This window comes from Cyclopterus lumpus, chromosome 24 (genome assembly GCF_009769545.1).
Source record: "Cyclopterus lumpus isolate fCycLum1 chromosome 24, fCycLum1.pri, whole genome shotgun sequence".
NCBI classification, from domain to species: domain Eukaryota; kingdom Metazoa; phylum Chordata; class Actinopteri; order Perciformes; family Cyclopteridae; genus Cyclopterus; species Cyclopterus lumpus.
In genome coordinates this window covers 18,634,213-18,646,449 of record NC_046989.1, presented here as the reverse complement: position 1 = coordinate 18,646,449, position 12,237 = coordinate 18,634,213, and the positions used below count along the sequence as shown (strand labels likewise).

The 12,237-nt window shown below is 44.6% G+C and overlaps 1 protein-coding gene across 1 annotated transcript; it reads right to left on the bottom strand.

The window, feature by feature from the left end:
- Positions 1-543: 543 nt before the first annotated feature.
- On the bottom strand, positions 544-10,810 carry ankef1a (ankyrin repeat and EF-hand domain containing 1a). Its single transcript, XM_034527633.1, is given in 12 exon segments — positions 544-949; positions 1,355-1,504; positions 3,569-3,717; positions 3,939-4,165; positions 5,144-5,966; positions 6,224-6,347; positions 6,440-6,589; positions 6,703-6,902; positions 10,063-10,224; positions 10,575-10,616; positions 10,619-10,694; positions 10,696-10,810. Coding segments are annotated over 12 exon segments (2,325 nt in total). The 5' UTR covers positions 10,768-10,810; the 3' UTR covers positions 544-799.
- Between the last annotated feature and the right edge of the window lie 1,427 nt (positions 10,811-12,237).

The following is a 12,237-nucleotide window of genomic DNA, read 5'->3' as shown; positions in this document are numbered from 1 at the left end:
TCCTTTCCTCTCTCTCTCCTTCATCCATCGCCTAACATCAGACCAGTGAATACACACGGCTGCCATTTTGATGCTTTTCTGTGCTAGAAAGCACCAGAGCTCCCTCCCAAGTTTTCTCTTCCCGGCTTAATAAACAACCAAACCGCTGCGATGCTAAAATGACCCAACAGCGCTACTCAGTGGTTTTATCGTGGAACTGCATCCATGGCTGGTGGGCAGTCCTTTTTTCTGCCGGCAGCTTGATGTTTTTTTGCAGCAGTGAAATCAAATGCAAAAGTAAACGGACTGAACTGGACGTGTGTGTGTGTCTGCAATAAGAGCTTCCATTTGTGTTAAAGTGATTGTTTCATACGATATCAAAAGAATGTTCCAGTCAGGGAAAAAAAAGACCCAAAGACAGCGTCGGTCTCCTCCTCAGCCTGGAAAAAACATCAGGCTTTGTTGGTCTGAGTCTCTTTGGTTCAGAGTTCCCCCTTCATGGCCAGTTTGACAATACACACACACACACACACACAGTACCTGCTGAGCACCGTGGGCACACTGTACAGTACTAGATGGTGTATTGTCTTTATTTTGAGGCCAGTTTTCCCATCCACATTATTTGCATGAATTTTATTGTGCGATTGTTAATAAAAACAGATTAATGTGCTGACATTTGACATGCACTGTCCAAACCACTTCTGACTGTGTATTGACATTGCTCCGATACTGAAGACGTTTAGTCACATGATGTCCCACTGATGAATATAACGATAAATAGATCCATCGTCTGTAACTGTTACCGGTGTCTCTTTTCGGTCTAGCCCGTGCTCTTCGCCGGCTCCGTCCTCGACACGTTCTGGCTGAAAGGCATCATGAAGTCGTCAAAGTCCAACTCCAGGGACAAGAGCTCCTTCCGTCTCTCTATCTTTGACATCAGCTGGCTGGTGGTGGGCGGCTGCCCCCAAACCTGAGACAGGTCAGACAGGAGGAAGTCATGATAACTGTGTGTAACGACTCAGTTACTGGTGTCCAGTACTGCACTGGTGGGAACACTGTGGACAAGAGTCACCTTGCTAGTTAGTGTAAATGCATTGATGGGTTGTGTAATCACGATTATGAAAGCCTGTTCAAGGCTTTCTGGACTGGAAACTTGTTTGTCTTCAGAAATGTTACATTGGCAGAAATAAAACAAAACATCATCAATGCGTAACATTCGTGCCTTTAAACATTTGACTACTTTGATTCAACGGAAAAACATCTACGACGAACAAGGCCGAGCTCAAAATGGGTCAGTTTATGGGATACCTTTAGTTGGGAGTTGAGACACGGAGAACTACCTTGTCCTCATCGAGCAGATGGAGGTGAGCCCTACCGTTTTTGGCACAAAGGTGATATCCACAGTGTTGGTTTTCCCCGTCGTGATGCGGGTGTTTTGCAGGACGACGCCCTTGGAGCCCCTCGGGGGAGGAGTCTTCCCCGCTGCTGCTGTCGATGTGTCTGCTGAAGTGTCGGCAGTGACGCCCTGCAGGGGACACCAAGGGGTTTCAGACGAATCAAGAGGTCTTCAAGTGTCAGGGTCAGGTCCCTGAACAGGGCTGCAAAGGGTTTCGACATCCAGAGCAAATTTTTTGACAAACAAACAACGGAAGAAACTGATATTTAGATTTGACTTAAAACAGACACAAACTAGTTTGGACCGCTCTTCTCCAACAGAAGTACAAACTACAAATATAAAAAGGTAAAACCCTTAACACACACAGACAAACGCAGGCTACGCAAATCTGCAATAGTAACTACTTGCATGGCCCGGGGATGTTTACATGTGTATGCTGCCGTCACTCTGAAGGTCCTGTGCCTCTGCAGATGGGAGATAGTATTTCCTTGTTTGTGGTCTCTAGCTCTCGGGGCCACAGAGCTCTCCTCACAGGAACACATACTCAAAGGGGTTTCTGCTTCTATGGCAGACCACTGAACTGATTGCTATCCCTTTAACTCTACCTCTGGTCTGACATACAAGCCGACATATAAGCTTTCCTTCCATGTCCCACGCATGTTGTTGGTTTAAACTCTTGAAGACCTACCTGAATAGTGGGCTGGTCAATATCAGCTGAGTTGTATGGCCACTGTCTGGACATTTTAAACATTGAAGAAAACATTTGTTTAACTTAAAGGCCCAGTGCGTGCCTTTAGTATGGTTTGGGATCATAATTTTGAAACCCTATAATATTCAGCTGACCTACAAATCAATTATGCAGTAAAGACGTTATGAAGTGGAAGAAATGTGTCATACGAGACAATAAACCTCAGGACTCAAGCGGTACTACGTCACGATGCTTCATAGTAGGTAATGATGGCAATTTTCAAAAGATTCCCTTGACCTCTCACTTTAAAATATCTATATGAAAAATGGGCAAAAACCCTGCAGTTTTTGCATTAAGTAAAGCTGTATTTTTATGCTTAAGTTATACTCCCTTATGGTAAAATGGGGTTTGAATGTCTATTCATACCGGAATCGCATCCATCGGGTATGACTTGAAAGCTGGCACGCTTGTGGATCCAATGAGCCGAGTAATATTCATGTGTTCTGATGAAACTGTACATCTGCATACTGGAGACTAGAAGTTAAAGATTCCTAGACGTTGTAGAACCTTTACAGTCAGTTTATGAAAGCTTGTTAAGAAGTTATGGCCATATTTTACATTTACCCAACCTTATTTCTCACCAACTCAGTGATACGGTTCACAGGTTCAAAGCCATGTGAGTGTGACACTGCAATGAAAAGCCTCCAGTTGGACCTGAGGGTTGCTCATACGTTCCATTGGATGGAAGTTGAATAGGCTTATCAGATTCTTGTTGTAGTGAGTGAATTTCTGGAATTCCGTCATCAATCGTCTTTGTCATTTATTGCAGGAGCAGACACAGGAAGTGGGCTGCCCCCCAGAATTGCTGCTAAATTTGTGCCACGACATCACCTGCTAATGACATAATCAATACCTTTCAGATTTGGCCCTCAAATTGAAGTGCTTGCCTGTACTAGGTGAAACGTAACCCATCTGGTCTGGTTTGCTTACAAGTGGCTCAGAGTCATCAGATGTGGTTACAGGCTCAGGTTTGTCATGCTGAAGGAAGACGCTGGAGAACAAAGGGGGGGATTACCTTTCCTTGTACTTTGATGTGACCGCGGCGGCCACACGGACCGCAGCGAGGGAAACTAAGCAGCGACTGATTCTTCTGGAGGTCTCTTCACCAGCAGAGAGCATAAAGACCAATGAAGACAACATCAGCATCAAAGTGTGATTAGCCGGTCGGGGACAGCGGCTAGCTAACGGAAAGTACCGAGAGGTCGTATTCTGGAGTAACATCTAACAGGGCTCGCCACCTTTTCTAGTTTATGACTTCAGAGAACATGACAGCTTTATTTCCATAGTGATTGACATGAACGGGCCTCGATGGGTTTTGTGCACAGTGGACAGAGAATTAAGAACAAGGTCAAATTTAATTACCTACATACGGGAAACGTGAAAAGTTTGAAGCCACACGATTTGAACGGACTGGTAGAAAGATTTTAATAGCGTTACTTGGGTACCTTTGCCTGAGCAGGTTTAGGCTTTTGAGCTTTGCCCCCCTTTCCCTTTGCCGTCTCCTTTGCTTTGGACAGAGAGTCCATCTTGTCTTTGACCAAGTCAATTATCCTGGAGTCTGCAAAAGCTCTGGCGATGTCGAGGCAGTTTTGTTCTGAAGGAGGAGAAGTCACAGTTTTAACCAGCAAGGGACTGGCTGGCCTGACAGTTCATAGTGTGCACTAATGGCTCCTAGTTCCTCCGTTGCTTCCTTAAAATCTTATGCAATCCAACTCAGTTATATTTCATTTATAGTTACATTTCATTTTAATATATAAAACGAAATGTATAGTAGTATTTTAAATTCACTTCTATGTATTTTAGATGCAGTCAAACCTTTCTTGTTCTCTGCAATGACACTGGCGCCGGCCTTGATGAGGAAGTCCACACAGGAGGGTCGAGAGCTCTCGATGGCCCTCATGAGGGGCGTGCCTCCACCGAGGGCCCGGGCGTCTACGGAGGCCCCGGCCTCCACCAGAAGTTCAACGAGCTCCACTTGGCCAGCGTGAGCCGCGTGGTGGAGGGGCGTCCAGAAGAACTGGTCGCACACATTCACGTCCGCCCTGTTAGGAAGAGGCGTGTCATCATGGTGTGGTTAGAGAGCGTCGGCATGGTTACACACTGACAGCAGATCTGAGTCAAACTTTGTCTTAGCGTAGATTTCTTTCAATATCATTTAGCTCATGATTTTATTTCAAATATTAAATATCCATCTTAACACAACAACCAAGGTGAGTAAAATTGACCTCCGCTCGGACCATTTGAAGGAAACATTTTGCAACAAAAGGAGGTGCGGAAATCACTGCTCATTAGCGTTAAGCTGACAAAGCAGGTTGGCTTTCAGAGGCAACGAGCAGGTTAAACACAGGTGTAACTGATCAAATCCATTATGGTCCCATTCTACTTGATTCCAGTGAGACCACATCACAAGGGACCACGGCCCAACGAAATGGAACAGGGTCATAATTCATGTTTTTAGTTACACCGGTCAAAATGGCTGCAGTAAAAACAAGGCCTGTGGTGAAGCAGTCACAATGTGTTTGTCACTGAGGTTACCACTGACCGTTATCGATTTTATTTAAAACAATACGTCTACAAAAGAGGACATCGTCTGCATTACTTAGTTCGGATGACACCTTGCCAATACGTCAAAACTTAAGGATAATAACTTAAGCCCTGCTTTGTATTAAATGTCGCCTATGGGCAGCAGCAACACGTTGTTAACACAACAGCTGAAAAAGGAAGTGGTTGTGAGGCTCAGTGAAGCCAAACAGAGCCGTTGATTCACGAGCTAGTTAAAGTAGCTTCATCACAACTAGTGACCCCCTTTCAAATTGTCACCTTGTTTCCACATTGTTTAAATTAAAATACTGATTATCGCTGCTTTAAATTAACATTGGTGATGGATAAGTTTCACTTAACTGTAATAAGCCTCACAAAAGAAACTAAGAAGCATATCTGTGTTGCTTCAGTGGGGAAATCTTTGCTTTCAGAAAGTCTAAAAACAACAACAACAAAGACCAAAGCGAGATCTTTCTCACCCCCGACTGAGAAGGTACTGAGCCACCTCGTAGTCGCCACTGGAGCAGGCCACCATGAGCGGGGTCTTGTAGAACTGGTCTTGGACATCCACAGGAACCTGCTGATTGAGAGCAAGGTCCAGAGACTCCAGGTCTCTACTTTTCACACAGTAGTTGATGTTGACGTAGACCTTCTTTGGCTTTTCCACATACCATTCAGAGTCATTCATTAAGGGATGTTCTGGCTGATGATCGCGGTCGAATCGATGGACGTCTGAGCAGTTGTAGTAAGTCTTAATCATGAAGTGGGGCGGGCCTCCGTCCGGTCGCCGGGGCATGAGCTCCGGGGGAAGGGTGCAAATGGGCAGGGGGAGGACAAATTTACCCTTCTTCTTGGCTCCTTTCCCTTTCTTTTCTCCCTTTTTCTTTTTTGGCATGTAAGAGGAGAGGAGGAATGGTTTCTTGATGTACTTGGCACCTTTGATGAAATCATTAATGTTGACGCAGCCCTGTCCTCCCTTGTCGTGGGCTGAGATTACCGTGTTGAGCTGATCTAGCTCAACTGGAGCTTTTAGGTCTTCCAACACTGAGATGAACATCCCGGGGCTAACTGTTTCCGAGTTGTTCCCAAAGGCTTGCCGTAGTTCAGCCTCGTACTCGTGAGACCAGTCGTGGAGGGTCAGGCCCCAAAGATCTGATGTGAGGTCCACGTTGTTGGATTTGTTGGCTTTCCCATGTTGCCGCTCGGCTTTCCTCAGCTCCTTGGCTGCTGCTTTGTGACCAGCCTCTTTGGCAATCAGGCGTGGCAGCAAACCTTCTTGGTTCTTCAGTTTGGGGTTACAACCTGAACATCGATCACAGTTCCAGAGAGGAGAAATATAAACACATGCAAGAATTACCTCGTTCGATTTGGGACTGTGTTTGCAGCTGCATATTTGACAACTTTCACCTTTTTTTGGTTGAATACTTGATGATTAAGTTTATAAAGCATACAACTATAAAAACAAAGATCCTGTCTTGACCCTGTGACGGCCACTAGGGGTAGTTACCACAGAGCCAACTTTGCCTTATCTTAGAAAGAGATGAAATTCAACTCAGCACCTCTCTGTGCCAGGAACTTGCAGCAGTTAGCATTGCCCGTGGCGGCGGCGTAGTGGAGGGCTGTGCAGCCCTCGAGGTTGATCACACCCATGTCTGCCATGTATGCGGACAGCACCTGAATCAACTGGAAGGCACACAACCCCACCGGGCAACACATCAGCAACAGAATCTTAAGTACGAAACATAACATTTACATGGGATGGGCACATACTACACCTCAAAAAAGCCCCCCATAGCTGCATAGTGCACTGCTGTGAGGCGTTTTAGATCCAGGGCGTTGGGTTTTCCCCCTCTCCTGAGGATGGCTTTAACGAGCTCCAAGGAGCCCCTCTTTGCTGCCTCCATCAACGAGGTGACGCCGGTTTTCTGGCGAGAAAGAGGGGGGAGGACTTAGGTTAAACAAACATCTCAGCTGATAATGTGTTGTGTGCTCAGGTCCCATAATGCCTCGGTTTAAGTCCCCATCATATTTTTGTAACCTGATTTGTTGCATTGGGGTCTGCCCCTGCACACAGCATGATGAGACACAAGGGGCCGCACTCCTTGGCTTTTTCACACATCAGCTGGAAAACATGAGTCCCCTCCGCTGACACATTGTTGACGTCCGCCTGGCACTTCAGAGCCACCTGCAGGCAGCGGGTGTGGGGCTTGGTGGGGTAGATGCAGTAGAATAGCACGCCTCAAGAGAAGAGGGTAAGCACAAAAGAAGAAATGTTAATATCAACATTATCAAAATGACTTTGGGCAAGGGTGTCCTCGTAGCCAAATAGCCACATAACCTTTGTTGTTGGCATCGACTGTATAAAGGAAGTGTCGTCGCCATGTTGAGTGACGTAGTGATGCCGTAGAACGTCTCTGGTAGCGACAGCAACCTGTCAATCACAGTGAGCCCCCACCAAGAACATGCTCTACTTTGAAGTCCATTTAACTCTAAATGACCATAATTAACTAAATGAACATCACGCTGTATTGAAGAAGACGAAACTAGAGATTGAGACCATAAACTCATGTTTACTGAGGGAATAAATCAAGAGAAGTAGAGTCATTCTCTCATAGACTTCTATCAAATCAGAAGAGCCCCCTGGTGGTCAGTAGAATAAATGTTTGAAGCCACTTCCACATTAATTGTTGGTTATACCTCTGTCTCTTCCATTGTTCCTGTCTGTCACTACTATACCTATATACTGTCCAATAAAAACCAAAATGCCAGATCAAATAATTAAAAACGGCAAAGAATAATGACAAATCAGAGCAGTCCATGCAGAGATGTATGAAATGTATAATATTTTTGCATTGAGTGTACTATGGAGAAATAGCTTGTTAGCTTATAGACATTGGCTAGTAAACGCATCACGGATTTAATGTTGTCAAGAAGTCTTTATGTGTTTATAGGCCAACAAATCCATAACTGTACATGCAGTCCACCCGGCCCTCGATAACACTGAGGATAAGACAAACGTGTGACTGTTGACGCTCAGCCGACGGGGGGGAAAGGCTCAGCTGTGAGCATTGAGACTGGACCAAACCAGTCCTCGGGGAGTACAGGGCGATATCTGGTTACTCAGCAGGTTTCACAGGTGGGGATCACCATTAGAGGTTGATCTGTAATTAGATGTCCCCACGCGGTCTGATGGACACGTGCACACACAGACAGGGTGCCACATACATCATACAAAAGCCTGACTTGATGCGCACATTGCACACGCGCACATACCTTTCTTCTCACTGTAACTCAAGCCCTTCCTCTCTCCTTCTCTTGTTCGCTCACTGTCATGAGCGAACAAGCAAGCATGGCGTTTGCAGTAATCGATGCCCCGGACACACTGTAATTGGGATCATTATCACAACTGGTTTAACAAGGTCCCGGAGAACAACTTTAGGCCCGCTGACTGGAGTTGTCAGGGAAACAGCCTTCTCATCAATAGCTAAACAGAGTCGCCATGGATTTTCATGAGTTGTGAGGAAAGGCATCCACAGTGAACCTGCTGGACTAACTTGAGATGGAAAACACCTCTATTAAAGACATCGACACTCCAAGCTCAAATGAGAATACATAAGTGGAAGAGATGCTGTTCCGTTAGCTCACATGATTAAAGACATTTAACTTGTTGGCGTTATAAGTCAAATGTTGAGTTTTTGGGGACGGCTGTAGCTCGTGGGCAGAGTGGTCGTCCCGTAACCACAAGATAGCCGGTTCAGTTCTGACTGTAAATGTGTGTTACCGTCAGCTGTAAGGACCAATCTTAACATTCTGCTCACCCTCACCCTCAATCCAAATGTTATGTATTCAGAGTCATATTTCCTCACCACATCTGGTTCGCCCACATCTACCTGATGATGATGATGATGCTGGGGTGATATTCAAACATAACTGGTCACTGACACTCTGCTTTGTTTGAATTACTATGTTGTTGTATTTATGTGAATTCTTGAGCACATTCAGATATAAAAATAACTAGGTTTGTAAATTTCCTATTTTTTTATTGTAATTTAATTTAATAATAGCTGAGAATCGAAAATATAAATTGGAAATAGGCGATATTTTACCAGTTGTTTAGTAAAAATCAAACCTGACAGCAGAGGTCTCCATCAGTTTAAAAGTTAAATCAGTTTCCAAATGTGTGTTTTGATATTTTATAAATTATACTACCGTTGAATTTATGACACGTGCCATAAATTGTTCTCACCATCATTTTGTTTCTATAAAGTTACATTTTGATGTCACATATTTGGCTTTTATGGTTGATCCCTGTCATTACTGACCTGTGGAAGTCTGTCATTTCTATGCAAATATGTATTTTTCAAATATCTTGCAAAAAATCCCAATAGAACTACTTGATTAATAAAGTATTAAAGGACCATGTGGCGGCATCTAGCGGTGAGGTTGCAGATTGCAACCGGCCTAAACTTCTCCTACGTACCAAGTGTGGAGGAGAACTTTGGTGGCACAGGCAACACAAACATGTGAAAACGTGAATGCCCTGATGTGGAGCCAGTGTTTGATTGGTCGGTTCTGAGCTGTGTGTCCACTGACTTCTGGGACTTCATTCAGGTTTACCTGTAAGTCCAGGTAGTTACAGAATGTGTCGGTAGTTGTTAACGAGTGTTACCTGCTTACATTCAGGTTTACCTGTAAGTCCAGGTAGTTACAGAATGTGTCCGTGTCTGTTGTTAACGAGTGTTACTGCTTACATTCAGGTTTACCTGTAAGTCCAGGTAGTTACAGAATGTGTCTGTCGGTAGTTGTTAACGAGTGTTACCTGGTTACATTCAGGTTTACCTGTAAGTCCAGGTAGTTACAGAATGTGTCTGTCGGTAGTTGTTAACGAGTGTTACCTGGTTACATTCAGGTTTACTTGGGGCAAATGAAAGTGAAGTTATAAACTGTCTCCATTGAGCGAGCGTGAACGAGCGAATTCGAAATACAAGAAATAACTATGGACATCTCTTTATTCTTTGCATTAATATATATTATTATAATATATTTTTCTATTGAATGGTATATTTGACACTGAACTAGTTCATCTTTATCTCAGTGATAGTGTCCAAAATGAGCATAAATATCAACTAAGACCTTACATTCTGTCTCTTGTGTTATCATATACTGAATGAAGCAAAACTACAGAGCGAAATCACACTCTGATTGAACCAATCTATGAACTGTCAGAGACAATGGATATCCGGGGCCCCAAGAAAAATGTTTGCGCACACATTCACCAAAGTGACACCCCCCTTGGGGCTTAGCCCCCCCTTTCTTTGGATCCTACAAATGCCCCTGAGTACTAGGCTCTCCGATCACTATGTGGCAATATGGCAACGCCTGGCCTGCTACAGCTCACCTTTGCCGTCAGTGTCTTGGAGTCTCATATCAGCATTGTTCTGGGCCAGCAGTGACATTATGATATAATTGCCCAGCTCAGCAGCTAGCATGGCCGGGGTGTGGCCCTTCTTGTCCTGGATGTTGGGGTGAGCTCCCAAGGAGAGAAGGAAGCTGACCAAGTCTATAAGGAGTCAGGAGGAGTTCAGAAACAATAGACAATAAGGTAAGTGTTTCTCTTACAAACAATTTGAACAGTAGTCTTATGTACATGCACTTGTATAAGTCCTGGAAATTAGTAAAGCTGCAGTGCAGTAAAAAGGCCACATTCAAATGAAATATTGGATATATTTGCAGTATTATATAGTTATGTAAACATACTGACTGTTTAAAGCCACATCTTTCAAATGCTAGCCACTTCCAAATGTGAATTCATTTAGAAAAGGATCACATTGGTAGAGCAGGCCAGTGCAGCAGCATGTCCTCAATCAAACAGAATGGATGTAGTCCTGTCGGAGTAAAGAGGCCCCTCACCCTGATTGTTGACTGACGCTGCCACGTGAAGCACCCCCGTGCGTCCCGCGGCTCCGTGAGGTTGATGAGGTTTTCCACCCCGAGGTTCACCATCTTCTCGATGTGCTCCTTGTCCCCCTCCATGGACGCACTGCAGTAGTCGGTAGATCTGAAGGACCTGCAAGCGGCCCTCCGCTACTCTGCCACTCGTCATGGGGTCGGAGGGGCTGGTTTAAAAAACAATATATCTCTCTCTCTCTATATATATATCTATATATCTATATCTAGATATATATATGAATGAGAGAGAGAGAGATTACTTCCTGACAAAGAAAATAGGTACGCTAACGACCAAGGGGTGGAAGAGAGAGGCCCTTTCCACAGCAGCAATGTTGACATGTCAATCACAGGGTAAACACAGGTGTAAATAATAACACGTGCTATGGCATTCGGGTGGGCCAGGGCCCTGGTACTGTGCTGCTGGCTTACTTGGAATATCTGTGACACTGAAATATAATGCAACCAGTTATTCTTAGTCATTCCACCTGTGTTCCCCCTGAAGTGCGGGGCAACACGGCTGCTGTGAAAAGGGCCTATTATGTTTCTTCTTCTTTTACTTTTTTAAAACCTCTCAATGGCGTGCCATCCTCGCAGAGCATATGTAGTAATGTAACTTAGGCAGCGGGGGGGGGGGGGGGGGGCGACGGTTCATGGAAGCTAGTTTATTCTTCTTAACGTTACTTTCACGTAAGATACACTTAGTTAGGCCGAGTCACCTACCGTTAGCTCCCTTTCACTCCCTGTACTGGCCGTTAGCTTGTTATTAAAAAGCAGAACAACCCGCTGGAGGAGCCCTGATGAACTGATACACCCTCAGGTATCGTTCCCCTCAAGCTAACCTGGTTTAAAGGGAAAACGGCCGTTAGCTTGCCACCGTGCGTGTGTTTGGCACGCGCTCCTTACCCGCGCGGTTAAAACTTTAAAAGTCCTCGCGCTCTGTCGTTCGCAGACTCACGCGCGTCTCCACAGCGAGGGGCAGTCACGCGGCTGCCGAGTTTTCCTCCACAGAGGTCTGACTTTATTTCCAAGCACGACCATTCACTTCACGTACGTCGGAGCAGAGAAACAAACTCGGCTCCATGGCAACGGCACGCGTGAAAATCCCGGGAAGTACGTTTTGCGCTTTGGGTGGTGCCTGATGCTGCGTTCAAGTGCTGGAGGATGAGCTCGGTAATAGCAAAGTCTGTGACTGCATAGAGGATATGTGTACACTTGGCCTACTGTGAAGCATATCATATAATTATATTTTACATCCAAATAAATGAAACAACAAAAATACACTTACACATGTAAACTGAATACAATTTAAATAATATAGGCCAGCGGTACTTTAAATATCCAAACGTTGTTCCGAAAACGTCACATTTCAGCAACATCCAGGTAACTACCGGTAAGTCCCACCTGTTGTTTCATCCGATGTTGACATCACCTTGGCCACTTTTTCAATTTCACAATTACATGTTTATTATCGAGAATGGAATAGATCTGCAATAGATTTATCATCAAAGATATCTGCAATCCAAGTGTTACTAGTCAAAAATATAACTGACTTTGGCTTATTATTATTATTATTATTAGTAGTAGTAGTAGTAGTAGTATAATTATTATTATTAAGATATCCGGT